The 26,857-nt window shown below is 47.8% G+C and overlaps 2 protein-coding genes and 1 long non-coding RNA gene across 10 annotated transcripts in view; 1 reads left to right on the top strand and 2 right to left on the bottom strand.

Annotated features, from left to right (window-relative positions):
• Spg7 (SPG7 matrix AAA peptidase subunit, paraplegin) overlaps positions 1-1,154 on the bottom strand; it is a 31,565-nt gene extending 30,411 nt beyond the window's left edge. For all 3 annotated transcript variants that reach the window (XM_046434750.1, XM_058575834.1, XM_046434751.2), the window contains exons 1-2: positions 970-1,154; positions 555-657 (exon numbers count right to left, since the gene is read on the bottom strand). In XM_046434750.1, the coding sequence (XP_046290706.1) occupies positions 555-657; positions 970-1,134 (268 nt within the window). In that variant the 5' untranslated portion in view covers positions 1,135-1,154. The remainder of the gene's footprint in view (positions 1-554; positions 658-969) is intronic.
• A 10,622-nt stretch (positions 1,155-11,776) lies between these two features.
• On the bottom strand, positions 11,777-20,670 carry LOC124086523 (uncharacterized). 2 transcript variants are annotated; one of them, XR_009225888.1, is made up of 2 exons: positions 20,054-20,670; positions 11,777-14,690 (listed from the first exon to the last, which is right to left on the bottom strand). It is a non-coding gene; the product is annotated as an uncharacterized LOC124086523 (long non-coding RNA). The 2 variants fall into 2 exon arrangements; XR_006849819.2 differs by lacking the exon at positions 11,777-14,690 and adding an exon at positions 18,738-19,024.
• Positions 20,671-21,067: 397 nt separating this feature from the next.
• The window catches only part of Ankrd11 (ankyrin repeat domain containing 11), a 154,001-nt gene continuing 148,211 nt past the window's right edge, over positions 21,068-26,857 (top strand). For 3 of the 5 annotated variants that reach the window (XM_058575864.1, XM_046434669.2, XM_058575866.1), the window contains exon 1: positions 21,068-21,136. The gene's annotated coding sequence lies outside the window, so the exon portion shown is untranslated. The remainder of the gene's footprint in view (positions 21,137-26,857) is intronic. The other 2 variants (XM_058575862.1, XM_058575861.1) reach the window with 2 other exon arrangements.

Raw genomic sequence — 26,857 nt, 5'->3', positions numbered from 1 at the left:
GCATCATATTAAAAAAAAATAAAGGTATTGTGTTCATCTTTAACTAAAAATATTTTAAAAAATAGATAAAAAACAAATTGGGGATGTGGTTCAGTGGTTGAGTGCCCCTGGGTTCAATTGCCAGTGCCAAAAACCTCAAAACAAAATCATCTTTTTGGGCCTTCGACAAAACTCCCCTTTTGAAAACTTCCATTTCCAATTATCTAGACTGTGGCTCTCACAGGACTCATAATAAATAGAGGACAAAGGTCCTCTTGTGATTATTCCCATTTTCTTGTCAATGTCAAGCTGGTACCATTATCCTAACCAGGGATATGTCACTCTGACTGCGAGGACATATTGGGAGAGAGGTGCTTCCTTAAGCGACTCTGTCCTAGATGGCAGCACCTGCTACACGCCCAGGCTACAGCTCCTAGGCTGCAACCCTGCAAGGGGAGGTAGCAGGATCCACTCTTCTCCACATGGTTCATCAACTGATGGAAGCAAGACAGTATATTCACAAATGCCACTACCTCTGCCCCGTCACTGTCACTTAAGTTTCAATGGATACACACCTAAAAGTTGCCAGAGTCTGAATGGATTTTGAAGTAGATGCTGTTTCAGTAACAATCCCCTGATCCCTTCAAAGGTTGGGGTTAGCGTTCGCAATTGCAAACTCTGAAAAATAAACACAGACGTGAGAGCACGGCACAGCAAGCCGTGAGCCCGCCCGTCTTTCCAGAAAGATCAAAGGCGCGTCCCCGCGAGGTCTGCAGCCCGGACGGGCGCGCTCGGCGCTGCTCGCGGCGCGGGCTCTCCCGGGGGGCGGGGCGGGGCGTTCCGTCAGTAACGAGCCCGCGGCCACGCCAACACGCCCCCCTGGCCCGGGGGGCGCCAGCCGCGCCGGAAATGGCGAGCCCCGGGCCGGGCCCAGGAGGCGGGCAAAAGGATGGACCCCACCAGGGGCCCGGGCAGCTGCGGCGGGGTTACCTGCAGGGCCCGGCCGCCAGCTTCGGCGACACCCACCGGGGGCCTGCGGACCACGTACGGCCGCCTGCTCCCAGCCCCGGCGAGGAGGCCCGGGCCCCACAGCCGCTCCGGACCCGGCCAGGGTCCTCGGCGGAGGGCGCGCAGGAGCAGCAACGCGGCCGCCATGGTCCCGGGGCCGCGCCTGCGCAGTGGTGCACCTCGGGGGCGCCTGCGCGTTCGGGGCGGGGCGGCGTAAGTCCTCAAGGCGCCTGCGCGTCGGGGCGGTGGCGCGGGGTGGAGGTAAGTCCTCGGGGCGCCTGGGCGGTCTGCAGCGGGGGGGGGGGGGGGGGGGGCGGAAATAGGGGTGAATCTTCGCGACGCTTTCACGTTCCTGTAGAGGTCTGGAACTGCAACCTTCGGGCGCCTGCGCGTTTGTGGCCTTCTGGTCTTCGCCCGCGACCCGTGAGCATCCGAATTCAGGAGGCCCTACGATTTACTAAGCGCCTGGAGTCCAGCCATGAGCCCGGCGACGTCGACCCGCCGGACACTCCCGTGCCGGACACTCCGCAGGGTCTGCGGCCTGGGGGACTTGACGCCGCGCCCTCCAGCGGGAAGCCATCTCCGGGCGTTTATATTGCAGCGCCTTTTTTTTTTTTTTTTTTGGTACTGGGGATTGGACCGGGGTGCTTTACTTTACATCCCCAGCACTTTTTTGATTTTTTTGACACAGGGTCTCGCTGACTTTCTGAGGTTAACCTCGAACTCATAATCCTCCGGGTGGCTGAGATCCCAGTCTGCACCACCCACGCGTGGCCCAGCCTGTGTTTGAGTAAAACTCCAACCAGATCTGCATCCCCTATCTCAGAAAAGAAGGAAGGAGCCCTTCCAAAGCCACAAGTTGCTGATCAAGGGCAGGTTAGTCGTTCACTGGCCAGAGGAAGGCTGAGGAACACGAGCTCAAGCTGCCCAGGGTCAGTGTGCACAGGAAGGGAACAGTTGTTTTCCTTCAATCTTGGAAGCCCAGAAACAAAAACTTCCATCTGTAGCAGGAAGAGCAGATTAACAACTTTTAGAAAGAAGAGTATTAACCACTCCATAGTTTGGTCAGGAGTGGAGTATCTGTTCTGTAGACCTTTGGTTTCATGTGGATAGCCATCTTGGACCAGCTCAGCTGCACCCTGCTGGAGGCAGCTGACTCACCTCTGGAAGTCACATGGCACCCTGCCAGGCTTATGGCCCAGGCATTGCATAAGCCCACTGTTGCTCATGGGAAGTGCGGAGGCACTGCTCCCCAGTGGGGAGAGGGATCTGTTGTCTCATCCCATGGCAGCTGCATTCCTAGCCCAGGCAAGTCCCTGCCATCCTCCCAGTGCAGCCGCGAGGGCCACTGGGTATGGGGGTCTACCCAGGTCCAGAGTGAGTGCCCAAGAGCAGACGGATCTGCTACAGAGAAGGGTTACAGTGACTTACACTTATCTCTGTATTTCTGTTTCCCAGGTTTATAATGAACAATTATAATAACAACCAATATTTTGGAGAGCTGACTAGTGTCTGGCTCCACATCAAACACTGTGTTGATATTCACAACTCAGTAAATACTTCTGATATCACTATTTTATAATGAAAGTGATTCAGAAAAATTAAAAGATACCACACCCAAGATCACAGTTAAAGTTGGTGGCAGCTTCTAAGGTGGTCTGACTGCATGGGCCTGCACTCACTATTGGGCCTGGCGAACCAGGGCCCACACACACCTGCCCTGTGCCTCAACCTGAACCTGAAAGGCCTGGGTGAGTCTTAGGTGTCCTGCCTGCCTGCATTAAGCTCTGCACCAGCTAGTTCTCCCTGTGTGTGTGGCTCTTTCTGTGGGCTTGTGGAGAGAGTAGTCCCTAGGCCCAGGACTGCTGAGTCAGTACTGATGGCTCTTCCTGCCATTTCTCTTATTATTTTTTAAAAGAGAAAGAGAGAGAGAGAATTTTTTAAATATTTATTTATTTTTAGTTTTCGGCGGACACAACATCTTTGTTTTTTTGCATGTGGTGCTGAGGATTGAACCCGGGCCGCACGCTTGCCAGGCGAGCACACTACCGCTTGAGCCACATCCCCAGCCCCTCTCTTATTCTTATAATCTCCCCGATCCATCCATCTTCCCTGTTCCTCACGCACTTTGTGTCCTTTCCTTGGTTCACAGACCAAGTCAGAGGGTTTTTCCTCACCCACTTTCCCTCCCCCTAGTCTGTCCCCCTGCACTCTCCCCAGCCTTGTCTTGTGACTGTATTCAGACTTCCAAAGATTTTCTGGTACCCTAGCCCTTCTTGCCTGTGTGTTTAGAGGGTTTGTGACTCAAAGCCTCTAATGAATTTGCATGTTGTGGTGTGAGTGTAAGAAACAGGCCTATTAATGTTTGAAATAAAGCCACTGCTGTTGGGCCACTGCCTGGTGGTTCACTCAGAAGCAAGGTGTTGACAGCCTCTGGGGAAAGACCCTGAGTTTTGTCCTTCCCAGCCCCTTGAGCAAGTTGTTAATGCTCCCAGCCTCAATTTTCTCATCAGTAAAATGGGGATAATAATTATTTGCAAAGACAGGCTAATATTAGCCTTGGGCTTCCCACGGAGTTGCTGCAAAGATAAAATGCAGTAAATGTATGTGAAAGCCATTCATGAGCCAGAAGCTGTTTGTATCCAGGAATTATTATGAAGATGTCATGAGAAATGAGAGCCTGGGAAAGAGACTGTCAACTCTTGGTCCAGAGGCTGTGCCCCAGGTCCTGCAGGCAAGAGGTGAATGGTGATTTCTGCTGTCCCACCACGTCACAGGCCTTGGGCAGTCAGGACTACGTCTGAGTATCCAGCAGGCCAGCTGCCTGGACCGTCCTTCAACCGTCCTTCAAATTCTGAAAAAAAAAGTTGATCTTTTGGGTCCTTTTTAAGATCTAGGCTTCCTTTCTTGGGGCTGGGGTAGTGGCTCAGCAGTAGAGTGCTTGCCTAGCATTGAACTGGGTTCGGTCCTCAGCACCACATAAAAATAAATAAAAATGGGGCTGGGGTTGTGGCTCACCGGTAGAGCACTCGCCTGGCACATTTGAGGCCCTGGGTTCGATCCTCAGTACCACATATCAATAAATAAATGAAGGTATTGTGTCTACTACAACGAAAAAATATTTAAAAAATAAATAAATAAATAAATAAATAAAAATAAAGGTATGTGTCCAACTATAACTAAAATAAAAAATAAAATATCTAGGCTTCCTTATTATCATTTTTTTTAAACTAAAAGCTTTTTGTTTTCTTTATTTCTTTTTGGTGGTGCTGGGGAATGAACCCAGGGCCTTGTGCATGCAAGGCAAGCACTCTACTAACTGAGCTATATCTCCAGCCCCATAGGCTTCCTTATTAATATTTGAGCAAATAACTGTTTGCTTCTTCCCTAATGTGGCCTCAACTAAATTTGTGAACTGTTTTTTTAGCCTGGTGCTCTCTCCCCCAACTGGCCTCTGAAAATCTTGTATGCTGTGATCATGGCGCCTGTGGTCATGACACTGGGGTGCTCAGCTTGTTGAAGCTGGGTTGAGGTCTGTGGCCAAACGCTAGTCTGGTATTGGGATGCTGTCTGTAAAATACTACTTGAGGAATGCTTCAATAAACAAGTTCATGTCTGTGGATCTCAGTAAATCTTTTTTTTTTTTTTTTTTTAAGATTTATTTTTTAGTTATAGGTGGACACTAAATAGCAGCAGGCTATGTAGTGCTAAGGGTCAAACCTAGTGCCTCACACATGCTAGGCAAGCGCTCTACTCTGAGCCACAACCCCACCCCTCAGTAAATCTTGTTTCTGAATGAAAGATGATTCTTAGGAAACATCTTCTCACATCCCTTTTTGGGGGCAGGGGTGCTGGGGGTCTTTTCCAGGACCTCTGGCATGTTAGACAAGTGCTGTGCCCCTGAGCCACATCCCTGACCCTCCTAGCTATCACCTATCTGAGTCTTACTCATCATATGTACAACAAGACTTTGTACACAGATTTTGTTCTTTTTTTTATCTTTATTTTACTTATTTTATGTGGTGCTGTGGATCGAACCCAGTGCCTCATGCATGCGAGACAAGCACTCAACCACTGAGTTACAACCCCAGCTCCACAGTCCTGGGTTCGATCTTCAGCACCACATAATAATAAGTAAATAAGGGGCTGGGGATTTGGCTCAAGCGGTAGCGCGCTTGCCTGGCTTGCGTGCGGCCCGGGTTCGATCCTCAGCACCACATACAAACAAAGATGTTGTGTCTGACGAAAACTAAAAAAATAAATAAATATTAAAATTAAAAAAAAAAAAAAAAAAAAAAAAAATTAAATAAAATAAAGGTATTGTGTCCAACTACAACTAAAAAATGAATATTAAAAAAAGATTTTGTTCTTGAAAAGATAAAAAGTCTATTTTTATTCAGAAAAACAAAAACAAACAAACAAAAAACCTTTGTAAAAAATTGGGCAGAAGCCAGATACAGTGGCTATACCTGTAATCTCAGGGAATCAGGAGGCTGAGGAAGGAGTACTGCAAGTTTGAGGCCTCAGCAATTAGTAAGGTGAAACCCTATCTCAAAACAAAACAAAAAACAATATTTAAAAAGGATTGGGCACGGTGGTGCACACCGTAATCCCAGTGGCCTGGAAGGCTGAGGCAGGAGGATCATAAGTTCAAAGCCAGCCTCAGCAAAAAGCAAGGCACTAAGCAACTCAGTGAGACCCTGTCTCTAAATAAAATATAAGAAAGGGCTGGGGAGGTGGCTTAGTGATCCAGTGCCCCCGAGTTCAATCTCCGGTACAAAAATGAACAAATAAATAAAATAAAAAGGGCTGGTGATTAAGAGCCCCTGGATTCAATCCCTGATATAAAAAGAAGAAAAGAAAGGGCTGGGGTTAGGGCTTGCCTAGCAAGCACTGGGTTCGATCCTAGCACCATATTAAAAAATAAATAAATAAAATAAAGGTATTGTGTCCATCTACAACTAAAAATATTTTTAAAAAGTAGAATTTGTGCTAATAGGTATCTAGTTCTCGACATTCCTTTAGACTTGGTGTGGGTTTCTGACAGGCCCTTAGGAGGGACTTCCAAAGGCGAGGGCTGTGTGCTCTCCATGGGGAACTCCTCAAACCCACAACTTGGAGACTCACCTTGCTGGGTCTCTGAAGTTGGGAGCTGGTCAGGGTGAGAGGCCTAGCTGTTATCACGCGAGGCTCTGTTCCCTGCCATGTGGCTTTCTCAGGGCTACTCATGACATAGCAGCAGGCTGCCCAAAGCCAATTACTAGCAGTCAGAGCCCCAGATGCAAGACACAGCCCTTTGAGATTTAATCTCAGGAGTGGTTGGCCATTACTGCCACCATGCACACAGTGCCATGGTCACTGAGACCTGCTCTGGCCCCGTGTGGGAGGTACTACCTCAGGGTGTGGACAGCAGGGATGGAGTCACTGAGGGCCATCTTGGAGGCTGCTGACAGGATTGTGATAGGAGTGCCCCCCAGCAGGAGCCCTCTGTTCCTCACACCTGCCAATCCTGTGACTGCATCCCAGGCCTGACCCTTTCTAGCCATGCTGCTCTTGCCCCGTTGATTGGCTCAGGAACAGAAAAGCGGACACCATGAAGTTCTTCCTCAGGGCTGTGTGTGGAGAGCACCTGTCTTCAGGTGCTGCAGTGCAGGTGCAGGACTGATGTGACCAGTGGGCTGAGGAAATTGAGCCCCAGAGCAGGGCAAAGCCAGAGCTGTTGCTGGAGGGCATACTTCCTCGCTTCCTGGCCGGACCAGGCCTTCCTGGTCACGACAGTTTTCACTGGTGGTTTGTCCACACTGGAATCTGCCTGTGCAAGTCTATTCACCACTGGCCAGATGCCTAGGGGTTCTCCAACACCCCAGGAGGTCATCTACTGGCAAAAAGGGATCTGCTCAGGGTGTCTGATGGACAGCTGTGTTTTCAAAGTATTTGGCTTGCTACTGTTCTGGTCCCAGAAGCACCTGAGAGGGGAGTGATAAAGATATATATATATATATATATATATATTTTTTTTTTTAATTTTTATTACTATTAGTTGTTCAAAACATTACATGATAAAGATATTTGAAGCAAGAAAGGGCTGTATTTAGTTGAAGGGGACCCTCTGTGGCTTCTGTCTGGGGTGCAGCCTGAGGCCAGACTGACCATGCCTTCACTATCTAGCTCAGGGTCAGCAGTCAGCTTCTCATACCTGGGAACAGAGTTTGTCCTTTTCCTGAACAGTAGGGGGACTGTAGATTTAGGCCTTTGATCAAGGTCACAGATTGTCACTGGCTGACTTTTCCTGGACCCTCATGGTCTGTGACCATTATTGGTTTTCAACAAATCAAGAAGCCACTGAATTTTGGACAGCTACTACCCTCCAGAAAGGAGCTTGAGACCAGGGAGTCGCATCGCTGCCATTCCCACACTTGTCCCCTGTTCATTGGAAATTTCCAACACCATATCCCTAAAGACTGCTGGCCCCCCTCAAATGCCGTGTGTGTGTGTGTGTGTGTGTGTGTGTGTGTGTGTGTGTGTATGTTTTGGCACCAAGGATTGAACCCTCGGGCACTTAACCACTGAGCTATGTCGCCAGCCCAGTTTTTTTGTAAATTTTATTTATTTTTTGAGATAGGGTATCCATAAGTTGCTGAGGCTGGCCTCAAACTTGGAATCCTTCTGCCTCAGCCTCCTGAGTAGCTGGGATTACAAGGTCTGTTTTGTTTTATTATTATTTTTTTTGTTTTGGTACCGGGGATTGAACTCAGAGGCACTCAACCACTGAACAACATCCCAGCCCTATTTTGTATTTTATTTAGAGACGGGGTCTCACTGAGTTGTTCAGCACCTCACCATTGCTGAGGCTGGCTTTGAACTCGTGATCTTCCTGTCTCAGCCTCCTGAGCTGCTTCAAATATCCCAGCAGCACACACCCAGCCACAAGTTCTGTTTTAGATACATCTTTTTGGTGGACCAGGGAGACCAGCATGGCCTGTTATGGGGTGCATGAAGGAGCTTCTGCCTGAACCAGGTGGGGCAGAGAAGAGGAGATGGCTCTCCTGAGGTTGGGAAGGCCAGAGTCTGTTTATTTTGTTGCTCGGCTGATTTTTCTTATCTGCAACCCCAGGAAGCAACAAGGTCAGCTGAGTATGCCCAATGGGTCAGCTGCCATGTACAGTGAGGGTGAGCAAGCAGGCTGGGCTGAGACAGTGGACAGGGTGGCGACCAGCAGGCTAGGTATTGAAGAGGAAAGAGGCATAGTGGACTTGGGCACTGCTTCCTGCTTAAGGTGGTCACTTCGGAAGGAATTTGGACCATGGTCTACTCCAGACCCCCTTGTTCTATGGACGAGCCAACCCCTGGCAGGTTGGCCCTTGGCTAGGATCTCCCTGCCTGCCAGGAGCCTGTGTCCTGGTTTCTGGAATTCAGGGCCAGCTCCAGCTGGAAGGAGCGGCAGAGCTGGTCAGGTCAAGATGAGATTTGTAGGTGGCTTTAGGTGTGCCTCACACAAAGCATGCAGTTTGTTCTTGCTGTTTTTGTTCTGTGCAGAGCTGGGTGGGGAATGAGTCTATCACTGAGCTGCATCCCCAACACCCTTGTTGTTCTATTTAGCATGAGGATTTGTTACTTGGATTCTAAGGCAATCCTATATGAGGTTACAGTTCATAAACAGAACAGACAAAATGTAACAAGTCCCACAGAGGATGTCCACATGCTGAAGCACTTGTCTAGGGCCATCTGGGCAAAGGGAACACAGCTGTCCCCTGAGGCTAGGGCTTTTCCTGAGTGGAAACTGCTTGGAATTGACTGTACAGTTGTGTAAAGCTAAGATGCAGGCAAGGCCCAGTGGTGAAATCTATCCTTTTATTTCCCAAATACCTTTAAAAGTTACAAAGTAAAACTCGGAGCTGGGTGTTGCCTTTAATCCCAGGGACTTGGGGAAGCTGAGGAAGGAGGATAGCAAGCTAGAGGCAGGCCTGAGCAATTTAGAGAAATCCTCAGAATAAAAAAAAAAAAAAAAAAAAAGGGCCAGGAATGTAGCTCAGTGGTAGAGCACCCCTAGATTCAATCCCCAGTACAAAATAATAAAAAAGTATTAAACACAGATTATGCATAATTAATGTTGGGTCTTTAATTTTTTTTTTTTCAGTTTTAGATGGACACAACACCTTTATTTATTTTTATGTGGTGCTGAAGATCAAACAAACCCAGTGCCTCACACATACTAGGTGAGCACCACTGAGCCGTAGCCCCAGTCCCGTATTTGTTGGGTATTGACCCTGGATTGGAGCTTGGTTTCCTTTGTCAATTCTGTGTTGCTGCATGAGACAAAGTGTAGAGCTGTGTGGTGTCTCGGGGGCCATTCCCCAGCACATAGCAAGGCCAAGCCAGCAGCTCACAGCTTATTGGTTTCAGAACCTCTTCAGGTTCTTAAATACCCCTGGTTTGTCTTGTGGGTTGTACCTATGGACATTTATCCCAGTGACAACGAAGCAGGTATGTTAACACAGCACACATTCCTCAGGGGTCCCAGTGGGGTCTCATCACAGTACCGCTGCTGGAGAGGCCCACAGACACTTAGGAAAGGGAAGAAGGGAGGACACCTCTTAGTATCATCATGGAAAGACTTTGAACTTGTGGACTGTATTATGAGTCAGCTTTCTGTCACTGTGACAAAATATGTGAGAAAAATAAAAGGAGGAAACATTTGTTTTGGTTCATGGTTTCAGAGGTTCAGTCCATGGCTGAGTGGTCCCATCACTTTGGGCCTGGGGTGAGACAGGCCATCATGATGGGCAGCTTGTGGTAGCACGTGGCTGCTGGGGGCAAGATATGTCCTCCCGGGGCCTGCTGCAATGGCCTTTTTCCTCCAACTGGGCTCTACCTCCTAACATTTCCACTACTCCCCCACAGCCCATAAAGCTATGCGTCCTGAGGTCAGAGTCCTTGTGATCCCATCACTCCCCAAGGCCCCACCTCTGCTTACTGCATCTGGGACCAGTCTCCAACACAGGAGCTTTTGGGGACACTTGAGATCCAAACTATAACACTTACCCTCATAAGCATTTGGGGGATCTGCAAGGGGTCAAACACACTGATTTTTGTGGGGGGGGGTACTGGAGATTGAACCCAGGGGTGCTTTTTAATTTTTGAGACAGGACCTCACTAACTTGCTGTGGCTGGCCTTGTACTTGTGATCCTCCTCCCTCAGCCTCGGGATTATAGGAGTGTACCACCACACCCAGCCCACACACTTTCAGAACACAGAGCACAAAGCAACCACCGTAACCTCATTGTGATCAACTTTGGCAGGCCATCTACCCCTAAAAGCCAGACTCCACAGTTACCTGGACAAGGGCTTTAGGATGAGGCAGGAAATCTGTTCCCATGATGTCACTGAGGTAGTGCACCAATGAGCCTGCAGCCCACCTAGACTCTGCTGTGTGGTAATAGACATCCCTCAGATATGCTGGGGAAGAGCTACATCCCCAGTCCACCTTTTACTTAGACTCTAAAATGCCTCACAAAGAAACCCCCAAACCAAACAAAAAGGAACTTTACAAAGGACTGGGGGGCTGGGCGTGGTGGCATATGCACGTAATCCTGGGAACTCAGGAAGCTGAGGCAGCAGGATGTTCCAAGTCGGCCTCAGAAACTCAGTAGGCCCTGAGCGACTTAGTGAGACTCTGTCTCATAAGTAAGTAAGTACATAAATAGATAGGGCTAGGAATGTGGCTCAGTGGCTGTAAGTGTCCCTGGTACATGCCCCCCCCCAAAAAAAAAAAGGGGGGGAGCGCTTTACTGGAATGTGTGAGGCCCTGGGTTCGATCCTCAGCACCATATAAAAGTAAATAAAAATAAAATAAAGGTATTGTGTCCATTTACAACTAAAATATATATATATATATATAAAAGGCTTATGGACTGGGGACTGCAGGGAAGGTCTTGGGTGTCCCCTTCTTTCTTACCTCCTGTTTGTCAAGGGGCTGTGAGTCTTTCACACTAAGATGTTAACTGCTGGTAACCATTTGTTTTATTTTCCCTTTACTGTTTTTTACTTCCCCAGCAATTTTACATTTGAAGTTAAATAGTGGGCTGGGGTTGTGGCTCAGTGGTAAAGCACTTGCCTGGCATGTGTGAGCCCTGGGTTCTCAGCACCACAACTAAAAAAAAAAAAAAAAAATTGTTTTCCATATATAAAGTTTTATTTTGGAGGGGGCAGGTACCAGGGATTGAACTCAGGGGCACTGGACCACTGGGCTACATCCCTAGCCCAATTTTTGCATTTTATTAGAGACAGGGTCTCACAGAGTTATTTAGCACCTCCTTGTTGCTGAGGCTGGCTTTGAACTCGTGATCCTCCTGTCTCAGCCTCCCGAGTCACTGAGATTACTGCATTTTGAAAATGGACCACTGGCTGGGTGTGGTGGCGCACGCCTGTAATCCTAGCAACTCAGGAGGCTGAGACAGGAGGATCAAGAACTCAAAGCCGGCCTCAGCAATGGCGAGGTACTAAACAACTCAATGAGACCCTGTCTCTAAATAAAATACAAGAAAGGGCTGGAGATGTGGCCCAGTGGTCGAGTGCCCCTCGAGTTAAAAAAAAAAAAAAAAAGAAGAAGAAGAAGAAGAAGAAAATGGACCACTTGAACTTACTGTTTCTCACAGTTTGAAATTTTTTAAGTTTAAATTTTTACCTTTGGGCTGGATGTGGCTCAAGCAGTAGCACGCTCACCTGGCAATGCGCGGGGCGCTGGGTTCAATCCTCAACACCACATAGAAATAAAATGAAGATATGGTGTCCATCTTGCAAAAAAAATTTTTTTAACCTTTATTTTTAAACAATTTTCCTGTATATAATTGAGGCTTCCAAGATGATATTATGCAACATTGTATATAGAAAAATGGTTACTATACTGAGGCAGATTAGCATATCTGAAATATCATGTAGGTGATGAAATGATATAGAAAATCCTATACATTAATTCAGCAGAATAGAAGGATATAAAGTCAACACTCAAAAATCAGTGCATTTCAATTACAAACACAAGCCATCTTAAAAGGAAATCACAAAAAAATTCCATTTCTTAAGATACTATTGGTTAAGATATCAGTATTACCCAAAGTGATCTACAGATTCAATGCAACCCCTCTCAAAATCCTGATGATGTATTTTACATAGAAGAACCCATCTTGGGACTGGTGATACAGCTCAGTGGTACAGAATTTGTCTAGCATGTGCAAAGCTCTGGGTTTGATTCCCAGAATTGAAAAGAAGAAGAGATGGCAGGATGGAGGGATGGAGGGAGGGAGACAGAAAGACAGGGAGGGAAATAAATTCCATCCTAAAATTTATGAATTTCAAGGAATCCCAAATAGCCAAAACATTCTTGAAAAAGAACAAAGATGGAGGACTCACACTTTCTGATTTTAGGTCTTATTAAACCATGGCCATAACAGAGCATGGGACTGGCATAAAGAGAGAGAGACAGACCAAAGAAACTGTACAGAGGCTGAAAATAAACCCTTGTGTTTTGGTCAAGGGGCCCTCCAGGGTGCCAGACCACATGCTAGGGAAAGGACTGTGTCTTCAGCAAAGGCCTTGGGGAAAGTGGACCCTACACCATGTTCAGAAGGTAACTCAAAATGAATTAGAAGAGCTAAGTGTGAGACTGAGTGTTGCAGAACTCTGGACACTGGATCTGGCAATGACTGTTTGGTCATGATACCAAAGATACAGGCAACCATCAAAGCAGAACATTAGACTTCATGAAAATTAAGTTTTTGTGCATCAAAAGACTATTAAAAGAGTAGAAAGGCAACTTGGAATGGGAGGAAATATATGCACTTTTATGGAGAAGATGCACACAGTCAGGAAGCAACCAGAAAGAGGCTCGCCCTCACTGACGTCAGGGGAGGCGCTTCAGAAGCATGATCAGTACCACCTCACTGGGCAGCAGTCTCTCAAGCTGTAGGACAGCCTCAGCAACTTAGAAAGACCTGTCTCAAAATAAAAACGGGCATGTAGCTCAGAGGTAGAACTGCCCTGGGTTCAAGTGTATAAACTTCACCTCATTAGGATAGCTATTCTTTTTTTAAAAAAATTATAATGCACACCCCCCCACCAAAAAAAAAAAAAAAAAAAAAAGCTTTAAGAACCCAGAGATTGCAGGGTTCAGCAGTACACATCTGTAATCCCAAAGGCTTGGGAGGATGCGGCAGGAGGATGGCAAGTTCAAAGCCAGCCTCAGCAAAACTGAGGCGCTAAGCAACCTCAGTGAGACCCTGTCTCTAAATAAAATACAAAATAGGGGCTGACCTGTGGCTTAGCGGTAGTGTGACCCTGAGGTCAATCCTTGGCCCCTCCCCCCACCAAAAATCCCAAAAAACCTCCCAGAGATTATCAGCAGTGGTGAGAATGTGGAGAACCTGGAGCTCCTGCATCACTGGTTGAAAATGAGAACCGTGCAGTTGCTCTGGAAAGCAGCAGGGAAGTCCTCCACGTTAAGGTAGAATCACCACAAGGTCAGCAAGCCCACTTCTGGGTATATAGTCCTAAGAACTGAAGCAGAGTCTTTTTTTCCCCCCTTCCAGGTACTGGAGAATGAACCCAGGGGAGCTTTACAACGGAGGTACACACAGCTATTTTTATTTTGGGACAGGGCCTCAGTAAATTGCCCAGGCTGGCCTGGAACCTGTGCCCCTCTGACCTCAGCCTCTGAGTGGCTGGGGTGATGGGCAGGGCCACTGCTTTTCTACCCTGGTTGTTTGGTGGTACTGGGGTCAGGGCCCAGGACTCCATCTTGCTTCACCTCACAGCTTCTCTGCCCTTGTGCCTGGGAGGGTGATGTGCCACTGTGCTGTGGGAACTGGGGAACAAAGCCAGTCATCACTGATTGTGAAATGAGCTTGGGTTCCTGACTCCAATGCCAAGAATGCTGGTGAGCTAGGGCTGACCACAGGGTGGAGGCCAGGCCTGTCTGGCCCAAACCCAATTATCAGCTCCTACCACAAGGCCACAGGGGAGGAGACGGGAGGAAAGGTGCCAGAATATGGCCTGCTCTGGCCACTTATGTGGAAGAGGAAGTTAAAGCAAGCCTGGTGTGGCTGGGCTTTCATCAGTGACCTCTGGTCACTGCCAGGAAGGGCAGAGGAGGCTGCCCATGCAATGACCTCTCATGTTCTGAGGCAGTATGTTTGGGGCCACAGTGGGGCCTGACGGGACTGTGATGGAGCCTCTGAGTGCCTCTGCTTAGGGGCAAAATGAGATCTGCACGTTCTCTTCCCTAGAACACATGGTCTGTCCTCACTTGAAGCTAAGTATCACCTGCCCTGGACATCTTAACTCTAGTGTCCACCACATCTGTTCTTTGCAGCTACATGTGGCTCACGTTTAATGAACAATTAGCTTATTTTGGTTTCAGGAACCAGAGACACACTGGAATGTAAGTGCCTCTGGTAGGGACTTAGTTATGTTCATGGCTAACTCCACAGCCCTAAGGCCAGTGCCTGGCAAAAAGCAGAATGAATCCAAGGCTCAACATGGGACGAGCAGCTTAAATAAACACCTGCAAAACAGTACCAGAGGTGTGCTAAGATAGCAACTGTCAGGAGCAGGTCTTTCTGAGGAGGCTGGGAGGCTCTGGAGATGAATGATGACTTGCAGGTCTCTGGATCCCCCCTCCAATATGGAGATCAAATCTCTGGAGCAGGGCCTGGGAAACACATTTGAGAAAACAATAGTCCATGTGGGTGTGGTGGAGCACATGTATAATCCCAGTGACTCAGGAGGCTGAGGCAGGAGGATCCGCTAGTTCTATGCCAGTCTGGGCAACTTAGTGAGATGCTATCTCAAAATAGAAAGGACTGTGGCTGGGGATGTGGCTCAGTGGTAGAATGCCCCTGGGTTCAATGCCCAGAAAATAAATAAATAAATAAAATAAAGAGTGTCCAGATGGTACAGATTGTACTTACTGGAGGACCACCCTGCAGGCACTCAGATGGAGTGTATGGGCCTGATGTGTTCTGTCTGATCTACAGTGTTTAAAATAAAATATTAATTTCCCTTAATGAAGTATGCTGTGACAATATCATTTCCAGTTTCTAAGGAAAAGCTGGAATATGTGGCCATGCCGGTTCCTGGCAAGATGAAGGATGTTCAAATTCCTCTGCCTCCCTGCTCGGCTGTTGTCCACCACCTGAACCTTCTCTACATCTTTGCCACCTTCCAGTCTCTCTCTCCCTAGTCTCTTCACCTGCAAAATCCTGGAGCAGCTTCTCTGGGGCCTCCTTGAAGCCTCTCACCCTCACAGGGTTTCACAGGCCATGTTCTATTTAATTTTACTTATTATCATTTGTAGTACTGAATTGAACCTGGGGTGCTCTACCACTGAGCTACGTTGCCAGCTGTTTTAATTTCTAAAAATTGTTGTGAGTTTGGTGTGGTGGTGCACACCTATAATTTCCAGGGACTCGGGAGGCTGAGGCAGGGGGATCGTGAGTTCAAAGCCAGCCTCAGCAATAGAGAGGCACTAAGTAACTCAGTGAGACCCTGTCTCTAAATAAAATACAGAAAAAAAAAATACTGAATAGGGCTGGGGGATGTGATTCAGCGGTTAAGCAGCCCTGGGCTCAACTGACAGCAGACACATTGTGATGACAGGGTGTTGCTAAATTGCCCAGTCTGGCCTCAACCTCTGGACTAACTGGGATTACAGGCATGTACCACTATGACCAACAGGGGTGATGTTCCATTTATTTATTTATTTTTAAAGGCAATGACCTCATCTTTTTTCTTTTACCTTTATTTTATTTATTTATTTTTATGTGGTGCTGAGGATGGAACCCAGCGCCTCACCTGTGCTAGGCAAGCGTTCTACCACTGAGCCACAACCCCAGCCCAGGGGTGATGTTTTAAAGTGGAAATATGACCCTATGCATGCCAGAGTGAAACCCTTCATTGGCACCCTCTGATTCAGGCCAGAAATCATTCCCATGCTCCTCAGGCTGTGCTGGGTCTGCCTGGCTTGGCTGGCTGCCAGCATTTTTCGTTGCTGTTCCCCAGTGTCCTGTATTCATGTGTTACCCATACAGGTAGCTGTAGGACATTTTGGATTTACAGGCAGAAATCTTATTTTTTATTTTTTTGGTTTGGGGATTGAATCCAGGGGTGCTTTACTAGAGTTTATAATGCAGCCCATTTTCTTTTTTTCCTGTTTCTGAGGATTGAACCCAGAGGCACTCTACCACTGAACTACATTTCCAGCCCTTTTATTTTTGAGAGAGGGTCTCACTAAATTGCCCAGGCTGGCCTCAAACTTGTGATCCTCTGAACTTAGCCTTTCGAGTTGCTGGGATTACAGGGATGGGTCATGTATCAGGGTCCTTTTTGCACCCCCCGCTCTTTTTTTTGATGCTGGGGATTGAATCTAGAGTCTTGTGCATGCTAGCCAAGTACCCTAAAACTGAGCTACATCCCCAGCCACCCAACCCTTTTCAACTTTGAGACAGGGTCTTGTTAAATTGCTGAAGCTAGTCTTTAATTTTCGATCCTCCTGCTTCAGCCTCCTGAGTTGCTGGGATTACAGGTATATACAACCATGCTTGGCTTTTTGGTATTTGAGATTGAACCCAGGGGCACTTTACCACTGAACCACATCCCCAGCCCTTTTATTTTTTGAGACAGGGTCTTGCTAAGTTGCTTAGGGCCTTGTTAAGTCCCAGACTGGCCTGGAACTTGCTATCCTCCAGCCTCAATTTCCTGAGTCCTGTGATCCCAGCTCTATGGCACTGTACCTGGTCCTTTTACACTTATATTAATAGTTTGTAGGATGGAGTTAGGCACACAGTAGGCACTTTGTTGAAAGAAAGTGTGCTTCTCCCCACCAAAGGACCTCTGCCTGGGCTGACCAGCAGAACAGAATGGGAACCATGTGTAAACTGAAGCTTTCACAGTAGCCAGGCACAGTGGCACACACCTGTAATCCCAGGAGCTTGGGAGGCTGAGACAGGAGGATTGCAAGTTCAAAGCCAGCCTCAGCAATGTGGGAAGGTTCTAAGCAACTTAGTGAAACCCTGTCTCAAAAAATAAAATGGGCTGGGGATGTGGCCCAGTGATTAAGTGCCCTTGGGTTCAATCCCTGATACCAAATGGGGGAAAAAATTTCTTAGTAGCCATGACTAAAAGGAAAAGGAACCAAACAGTATGTTTTATTCAATGTAATGCATTTGAAGTATATTATTTCAACATGTAATAAATTTTTAAAATTTACTTGAGATATTTTACAGTGTTTTATTCTTTGATCTCAGTCTTATTTTTCCCCCTTTGGTACCAAGGATTGCATGAAGGGGCACTTAACCACTGAGCCACATTCCCAGCTCTTTTTTGTAAAGACAGGGTCTGAGTTACTTAGGGCTTCGCTAATTGCTGAGGCTGGCTTTGAATTCATGGTCCTCCTGCCTCAGTCTCCCAAGTCACTGAGATTACAGGTGTGTACCACTGGGCCAGGCCCTTTTTTTTTTGGTACCTGGAATTGAACACAGGGTTGCTTAATCAGAGTCACATCTCCATTTCTTTTTTTCAAATTTTGAGTTAGGGTCTCACTAAGTTGCTGAGGCTGACTTTGGACTTATGATCCTCCTGCCTTATCCTCCAGAGCCACTGGAATTATAGGCATGGGCCACCATGCCTGGCTCAGGACTCTTTTATTTTTCTGGGAAACTATTGAGCCACATCCCAGCCCTTTTCATATATATGTATGTATGTATACACACACACACACACACACACACATATATTTCAATTTTGAAACTGGGTGTAAGTTGTTTAAGGCCTTGCTAAATTGCTGAGACTGGCTTTCAACTCACAATCCTTTAGCCTCAGCCTCCTGAGCCACTGGAATTACAGAGGTGGGACACTATAACTAATAGAACTCATTTTTTTAAATATATATATTTTTAGTTGTCAACGTACCTTTATTTATTTTTTTTTATATGTGGTGCTGAGAATTGAACCCAGTGCCTAACACATGCTAGGCAAGCACTCTACCACTGAGCCACAGCCCAATCCAGAACTCATTTTTAAAAGAGAAAAATATATATTTTTTTAGTTAGTAGATGAACAAAATACTTTTATTTTTAAAATTTTTTTTAGTTGTAGATGGACACAATACCTTTAGTTTATTTTTTAAAAATATTCACTTTTTAGTTGTAGTTGGACACAATACCTTTATTTATTTTTATGTGCTGCTGAGGATCGAGCCCAGGGTCTTGCAACCCAGGGCCTCGCAGAGGTGAGCCCTCTACGGCTGAGCCATAACCCCAGCCCTTTCATTTATTTTTTAACATGGTGCCGAGGATTGAACCTAGTGCCTCACATATGGTAGGCAAGCACTCTACCGCTGGCCAAAAACCCCAGGCCCAGAACTCTTTTTTTGGGGTGGTGGTTAACAGGGATTAAACTCAGAGGCACTCAACCACTGGGCCATATCCCCAGCTCTCTTTTGTATTTTTAGAGACAGGGTCTCACAGAGTCACTTAGTGCTTTGCTAAAATGTTGAGGCTGGCTTTGAACTCATGATCCTCCTGTCTCAACCTCTTGGGATTATAGGCTTGGGCCATGTGCCTGGCTCAGGACTCATTTTTAACGGCACTAAAGTCATTGGAGAGAGCTCTGCCCTCATGACCTGATCACCTCTCAAAAGGCCCTGAATTCATTACCCTGCAATTATGCTTCAACATATGGATTTTGGAGTTACAAAACATTTAGACCACAGCTGTACTCATTTTATTTGCCAAACATGCACTTCCCATGCCAATCAATCACATGCTGGTAGAGATTATGCCTATTCTGTTTCTCTTTGAAGAAGCTCGATATGGTCCACATCATTGTTTTAATTAATGCATTAAACAGCTTAATTCTTTCCTTTTAGTTTGCATTTTATTTCTTCACAGTTTTTACTTCTTTCTGTGGAAAATTTCAGTTTGCATATTTTCAGATTCAGTTTCTGAGGCGAATTCCCAGTTTATTCACATTTCATATTTAAATACCCTAGAAAGAATATTGATTGGATTACATCAGTGTTTTTTTTTTTTTTTTTTTTTTCAAGTTTATCCAAAGAATGAATGTGTTGTCAGGGAACAAAATAAAAATTGCAGCTTCTAGTTCTCTTTCATCTAGGCTGATCCCGTAAGTGAAGCTGGGGCCCAGGACCCTGAATTCCACAATTTTTACCAGGCAAGCCTTACAATGAGGCCAATATGGGAACTCTTGGATCATCTCTTCATGAATGCTCCTCAGCCTGAGGGCTGGCTGTTTTTATCAGGTGTCCACTTCTGACCCCATGAAGTTCCTGGCTGTAACTGAAATAAAGACCTGGCTGCCTCCGAAGAGTCTGAAGCCCTTTACTCCCCGACTGGGTGCTTTCATAGGGAAGCCTCCCAGGCACTTTCCTGGGGGTTAGCATCCTCAAGGCCTAATCTTCATGACACTGGCCAACAGGTGCTACTTGCTGTTCCCATTTTTAAAAAATATTTTTTAGTTGTCAATGGACCTTTATTGTATTCATTTACATGCGGTGCTGAGGATTGAACCCAGTGCCTCACACATGCTAGGCAAGCGCTCTGCCCACTGAGCCACAACCTCAGCCTCTTTCTGTTCCCATTTTACCCATGAGAAAGTGACGGTCTGAAAGATAAACTGCCCAGGGTTTGTCAACCGCAGGGCTAGGATTGGAACAGGAGTAGTTCGGCTTGCATAAAAGATCATCTTTAAGGTCGATCCAGTTTGGTTTTATAATTCCATATGAACCCTGTAAATACCCTGCTTACCAACTGTTTAGAACCCAGTTAAAAAAAAAAAGCAGCAGTAGGGCGTGGTGCAACAGGCCTCAAGTGCCAGCGACTTGGGAGGCTGAGGCAGGGAGGATCTCGAAATTCGAGGCCAGCGGGGCAAAGTAGCGAAGCCCTGTATCAATATATAAAAGGGGGGGGGGTGTAGCTCGGTGGTACAGCGCCCCTGGATTCAGTCCTACGTTTGAGAGAAAATCAGAGTGACACCGATTCGATTTCGGTTACCTACCTTTTCGGCTTAGTTCCTAACAAGTATAGAAGTGCATTTAAACAGGAGGCTTGGCTACTTTTAATTCTAGCTGGAGTCTGCCTTCCGAATCACCACTTCGTAGATTACCGTCTAACTTCCACCTCTGCAAACGCAAATGCCTGGGCGAGCCCTCGGCAGCACGCCCTCGGCAGCACCCTCCCGGCTTCGCGGCCGCGGCCCTCGGCCTTTCCCCAGGGCACGCTCACGACGAGCGCCGCTCGCGCGCGGCAGGAGGGACGCGTTTGGCTGACTGCCGTCGCGGGGAGCGCTCTCCGAAGCCGCGGCCGACCAGGGACCGCTAGCCAGCCGGACGCCCGACGCCTCGGGCGGGAGCAGGGACACCCCTTTCTGGAGCTGGGCAGACTCGCTGCGACGGGCTCCGCGGGCCGAGCAGTGTGGTTCCGAGACCACGACCCCGTTGCTTCCGGCACTTCGTATGGCCAATTGTCGTGCCCGAGAGCGGAGGACCCGCCCCATTGCGACGCAGCCAGCCAATCCGATTGTCCGCTGTCCGGGCTCACGACCTTGGCCAATCGTTCCTGGTACGTCCTCCTAGTCCCGCCTCTGGCCTGTCACGGAAGCCGTCAGGTCGCAGTCGCCCCTTCACCCCAACAGCGCACTTCCGCCTCGACGCCGTGACGTGCGAAGCCCCTGCCGTCCGGCGGGGCGGGCCAATGGCGGTGGCGGATACGGCGGGCCAATGGGCGGGAGCGTCTCATGCGGCCGGCGCCCGCCGCAGCCGCCGCTGGGTCCTGGAGCCAGAGGCCGCCCGATACCGAGCGCGATGGACCGAGGGCCCCAGCCGGGGAGGCGCCGCCGCCGAGTCCGCGGCCAAACGCCCCCGCAGTAGCGCCCGCGCGAGCGCCGCGGCCCCGCGCGAGCCTGGGCGCGCCGAGGGCGCGCTCGTTTCCCTCCGCCGCGCATTCACTGCAGCCGGATCCCGCGCCGCCGCCGCCTTCCCGCCCGGGCCGCGCGGCCCGGGAATCGCGGCCGCGGGCTGCATGGGCCGCGCCCGCGCCCCGCCGCCGAGCCGCCGCCGAGCCGCGCCGCCGTCGGAGCCGGGTGAGAGGCGCCGCGAGCCTGGGGGCGGTGGTCGGGCGGACTCCGGGCGTTCCCGCGGCCTTGCGGCCTGCAGGCCTCCTCCTCCGGCGGACAGCCCTGGCGGGCCGGGGGCCTGGGGCCCCGCAGGGCCGAGATTGGGCCTCGGGCGCCCTGGGGTCCCTGTTCGGGGTGGCCGTGAGGGCGAGGGTGGGCTGCGGGCGGGCCTGGTGGTTCCGAAGGCCTTGTGAGGGCGAGCGTGTGCTCCGGGCGGGTCTGAGGGTCCCGGGGCCGCTCTGAGGGCCAGGGTGGGCTCCGCCGCGGGCCGGCGGGTCTCGTGGACCTCTTCAGGGAGAGCGTGGTCTCCGGGGCGGGCCTGGGGTTCCGGGGTCGCCGTGAGGGGCAGGGTGGGCACCGGGGCGCGCCCGGGGGTCCCCAGGACCTCATACGGGTGAGGATGGGCTCGAGGCGCTCTTGGGGGTCCCGAGGACCTCGTAAGGGCGAGCGTGGGCTCCGGGGCGGGCCTGGGGGTCCCGGGGTCGCGCGGAAGCTGTGGGTGCCAGCGCGGGCGCGGGGCGCCGACCTCTGACCCGTGGGAGGGGCGCCCCGGCCCCGGCCGCGGTTGTTATTCCCAGCGTCCCTATTATTATCGTGTTTTGAAATGGGAGCAGGCGGCCCTCGGGCTGCGCGCCGAGCCGGAGGGGGCGGCGGGGTGCGGGAGGCGCGCGGCCGGGCGGGGGCAGGAATGCGGGGCGGCAGGGGGTGTTCGGGGGAGGGGAGGCGGGACTGGGGCCGAGTGGGAGGAAGGCGGCGGCGGCGGCGGCGGCGGCTGCTGCGGCAGCAGCAGCAGCAGCAGCAGCAGCAGCAGCAGCAGCAGCAGCCCTTGGCCTCAAGGAACAATGTGAGACGTTGCCTGAAATGTTAATTTCCGTTCCTCATTTCATCATCCCCTGGCAGGGCGGTAGCACTGTGTGTGTCTGTGCAGGGTTGGCCCTGCCACATGGATCCAGTCCCCTTTCACTGAGGAATTGTGCGTTCAGTCTTGAGTCTGTCGTTTTGTAGCGAGTCTTGATTTTTTCTTGAGGCCTGCCCTCTACCTGGTGCCCCTCTGAGGCTTTCCGTGTCTGCTGTGTTTTTGGAAAGTTAGCCGTGTGTACCGGCTTGGGAAGAAGGCTAGACTTGTTGGAGGAGGGCCCCATACTTTCAAAACTGTTTTCTTCCTAACAATTAAGTTGTAACATGCTCATGTTTCACGGTTTCCGCCAGTCAGGCATTTTATATTCGCTTGCAAAAACGAGTGGTATTACAGAAATTTTCGTGGAGAATCAGACTTTGGGACTTCTTATTTGCTAAGAGTTTTCTCTGGCCATTTGAGCAGTGTCCTCAACCCTTCAGCTGAGTAAATGCAGAGTTGTTGAGCTGAAACAGGCTCTTTTGGTGCTTTTTTGGCGGGGTATGATGAGACGTTATTTGGCAAACGTGTAAGATGATATTGCTGTGGAAAAAGTGCATTGAAACGGTTACTATTTTTGGTTCTTGCAAAACCAGTCAATGGCATAACCTGGATGGTTCTACATCAGAGACCCTGAGACTGTTACTTAGTCTCTCTGGGGCTTTGATTTTGACTGCCCTGAAAACCTAGAGTTCTGTTTGTGACTTGGAAAATGATTTGACAACTATTTTGATATTACTTTGCAAATGTAATTAAAAACAAAAGGAAAGATATTTTGCTCAACTTCTATTGTGACCCTTGACTTGGATCTCCATATAGCTGGCATTTCTTTCCTCCCCCACTCTCATTCAGCTGTTGTTCTCCTCTTTCCGTAGTTTCATGCTTAAGAGCTGGGTCTCCTGTGATAGGCTGGCCATCCTGAATGGAGTGGGATGGGAAGGAGGAACAAAGGCCAAGTTGCTATGACATTTTGCACTGTTCTTTGTGCATGCCTCCAGTTTGTTGAAAAGCTACTCTAAGGATACTGTTAAATTTGCCCAAGCTTGAAACTTTCAGAAATTTTTTTCTTGGGACTTTTTATTTTTGACTGTGGTAAAATACACATGACAGAATTTACCAGAATTTACACCTTTAAAGGTGTCACCTAGTTTTTAGTTCCTCATTTGTAGCTCTTGGTCAGCCTTCTGACTTGCCTTGCACTCAGATGCTTTTCTCCAGACCAGCCGTTTGCTCACACCACACCAGACACTGGACCAGGTGTCTGCTGATGACTAGTGGCTGGCATGTTAGCTATAGTTACAGTGGTTGATGCAGTGACGGAAACTTTCTGCAAAGAGTTAAAGAAACTGTGCTATTTGTATTTGAGAATTTTTTTTCTTTATTATTATTTTTGTGTGTGTGGTTCTGGGGATAATATTTTTCAAGGAACTTTACGTGTCTTGGGTGCTTAAGTAGGTTTGACATAATAAAGTTACATTTCATCAAATATAGGAGGACAGTTATTTTGCATGTTGGCAGTGAGCCCATCATCAATTAAATAACATTATTACAGAGCATCAGTAAATGCTGGTTCAGAGAATAATCTGCATTTGTTGCCAAAATAAGTGTTTTGATCTGTCCATTACCTTGTGTAAGTCCCTTCATCTCTCAGATGGCAAGTGTAATGGAGGAGCTTCTCTTAGTAGCAAGATATTTGCTAGTTAATAGGTGACAGTGCTGCTTGTCTGACCACATGCCGTGTCAGTTTGTTATTGCAGTTTAGTTAGTGCTCTGTGGGGATGGATTTTGGTCCGCCTGATAAACTGTACAGAAATCGAATGAACTCCGTCAGATAACTAGAAGGTATTGTCTTGAAATGTTTTCAGTATGTGTTCTCTTAACTTGAATTTCAAATGGAATTTCTGTGCAATTCAATTTTCCCAGTTTTGTCTTATATAAGGAAAAGGTGTCAGTCCTTAGCTCTGAAACTCCGTTAATTGAATAATTGGTACAGAAATCCCTTTTAGGCTTAGAAAATGATTCACTTTAATGGCTATTTCAGTAATTCCTATAAATATTTCTATTACTAAGTGGCTTTTGTTTGTTTGGTAGACCTTATTCATGGTATCTCTTTTTTTTTATATTTATTTTTTAGCTGTAGCCGGATACAATATCTTTAATTAATTCATTTTTATGTGTCGCTGAGGATCGAATCCAGGGCCTACCACTCTACCACTGAGCCACAACCCCAGCCCCTTCATGATCTCTCTTAAGCTAGAGTTAGACTCAGCTGTGTACTTAAATTTGTTATTCTGTGATTTTCTTAACTCCCATTCCTCTCTTCCATATTTAATTTAACTTTTTTTTTTTTTTTTTTTTTGGTAATTCACCTTTGGACCAAGTAGCATTTTGTATATTTGGTAGAAGTAAAAACATTTTTTTGACATGGTTCAGGTCCCTGAACATTCTTTTTTTTTTTGGATGGGGAGGGTACTGGGGATTGAACTCAGGTGCACTCTACTATTGAACCACATCCCCAGCCTTGTTTTGTATTTTATTTAGAGACAGGGTCTCACTGAGTTGCTTAGCACCTCACTGTTGCTGAGAGTGGCTTTGAACTTGTGATCATCCTGCCTCAGCCTCCTGAGCTGCTAGGATTACAGGTGTGTGCCACCGAGCCTCGGCTTGGGCCCTGCACATTCTAAGCATGGTTTCTATCACCTGAGCTGCAGTCCCAGCTGCAAATGTTATTTTTGTTATAGCATCCCGAGTGACTCCCTCAACCCCCAGCCCCTGTCACTCTCCCTCATAGCTCAAGACACAGGCTACCTTGGCCTCTTGTTTCTTAGATTGTGTCCTGTGTCATCGTCTTGGGCATGGTCTTGACACATCCTGACATCTCTCTGTGGTACAGGTTTCTGCTAAGTATAATCCTGCATCCATCTCCGGGTCCCAGCCCAAAGATACTTGTGCACAGCTTCTGGGTCTTCCTTAAATGTCACCTTCTCTTTCCAAGGGTTCTTAATTCTTCAAGCAAAATGCCTCCTCCCCCCACTTGTTACAACATGTAGAAAATAGATAAAATTTATCAAATACGCAGTAGTTGGTTGAATGTGTTGTCCCTGTCTGCATGCTGCCTCCACCCACCCCTCATGAAAAGGTCTGTAAGCTTAATGTGAAGACGTGGATTGTCCCCTTGTTTACCTAGGTTCCAGTCCAGGGAGTGAGACTGTAGATATAGAAGTGGTTCAAGAAATATTTGTTGACTTGTTCACTACTTCATACAGTTGTTCTTATATATGTGGATGTATTTGAGTAATTTTGATAAGAGAAAGATAGAATCCCATAATTGTTTATTTTATTGGCTAGGAATTGCCTTACGCATTCATTGCATGTTTGTATATAATATGTGTGTGGGGTCTGGTTTTCAAAATTGGAACAGAATAAGAGATAAAGGACACGTATCGAAAGGGGAGATTACTTTGTGAGAAGTGTGATAACGGTTTTGGTAGGATTGTTGCTTTCTGGCCAAGGGAGAAGAGTGGAAGCAATTTTTCTCCTGATTTACAAACCCTTCCCACAATAGTTCCAATGATAGAAGTTTGTTGGAGGCCCATGCTAGTCTGCCTTAGTGTGCTGCTGCTCAAGGTGCTTAATCTGTGGCTGAGCACCTTTCCCAAAGGTAATGAGGGGCGGCTTAGTATCTAAATGGAATTCCTCGAAAGTTTTAGGATTTTTTTTTTGTTGGGGGGTTTACTGGGGATTGAATCCAGAGCACTTAACCACTGAGCCACATCCCCAGCCCTTTTTGTTTTATTTTGAGACAGGGTTAAGTTTCTCAGGCTGGCTTTGAACTCACGAGCCTCAGCCTCCCAAGTCATTGGGATTACAGGCATGTGCCCCATGGAAGTTTGAGCATGGTGTCACATGCTTATAATCCCAGGGACTCAGGAGGCCCTTTTTATTTATTATTTTAGTTGTAGGTGGACACTATATGTTTGTTTATTTATTCTTATGTGGTGCTGAGGATTGAGCCCAGGGTCTCACACATGCTAGGCAAGCACTCTTATCACTGAGCTACAACCCCAGCCCCCTTTTTCTTCTTCTTCTTATTTTTTGGGGGGGACAGAATCTAAGTTGCTGAGGCTGGCTTTGAACTTGCGGTCTTCCTGCATCGGCCTCCTGAGCTGCTGTTTGAGCATTTTAATCAAGGAAAAGAGGAGCTCTAAGGGAAATACACTAAAAAGGAATTATGTGTTACTGCTGTTTTCTCATTTAAGTCATTGTTTTGTAAATACTAAAATATGAATGTAAGGCCTGGGTATATGTAGCTCATGGTAGAGTACCTGCCTAACTAGGTGGAAGGCCCTGGGTTTCATCCTGAGCACTGGGTGAAGTGTGGACTGTATATGTAATTGGCAAAAAGTTTCTTTTGTAAAGACTGCTTGTGAGTGGTAGTTGGAGACTTGAGTTCTTGATTTTGATAACAAGAGGTTGGATTTGTGTGGTTTCAAGTCTTTGACATAAATGGAGAGGGGAATTGGTTGGTTGTGGTTGGAAACATTAAGACATTATTCCTGACCTAAGAAATCCCATGGTTCTAGAACTGGTTCTGTGAATAGAGTCAGGTGGGTTTAGTTTGCACACAGATCTGTCTGAATGGCTAAGATTTTTCAAGGGCTGTGCCTTTTTGCTTCTTTCCTATGGTATTGGCAGAGGTGCTGTTGGGCAGCATCCTTACTACCTGGCTGAGGGCAAGACAGACATAAGCTTCCAGTCTTGGGCATCTGTGCAATGAATTATTATCTTTTTTT

Source organism: Marmota monax, unplaced genomic scaffold (genome assembly GCF_021218885.2).
Source record: "Marmota monax isolate L192 unplaced genomic scaffold, Marmota_monax_Labrador192_F-V1.1 WCK01_AAM20220418_F8-fsc00024, whole genome shotgun sequence".
Taxonomy (NCBI): domain Eukaryota; kingdom Metazoa; phylum Chordata; class Mammalia; order Rodentia; family Sciuridae; genus Marmota; species Marmota monax.
This window is presented reverse-complemented; position numbering and strand designations above follow the sequence as displayed.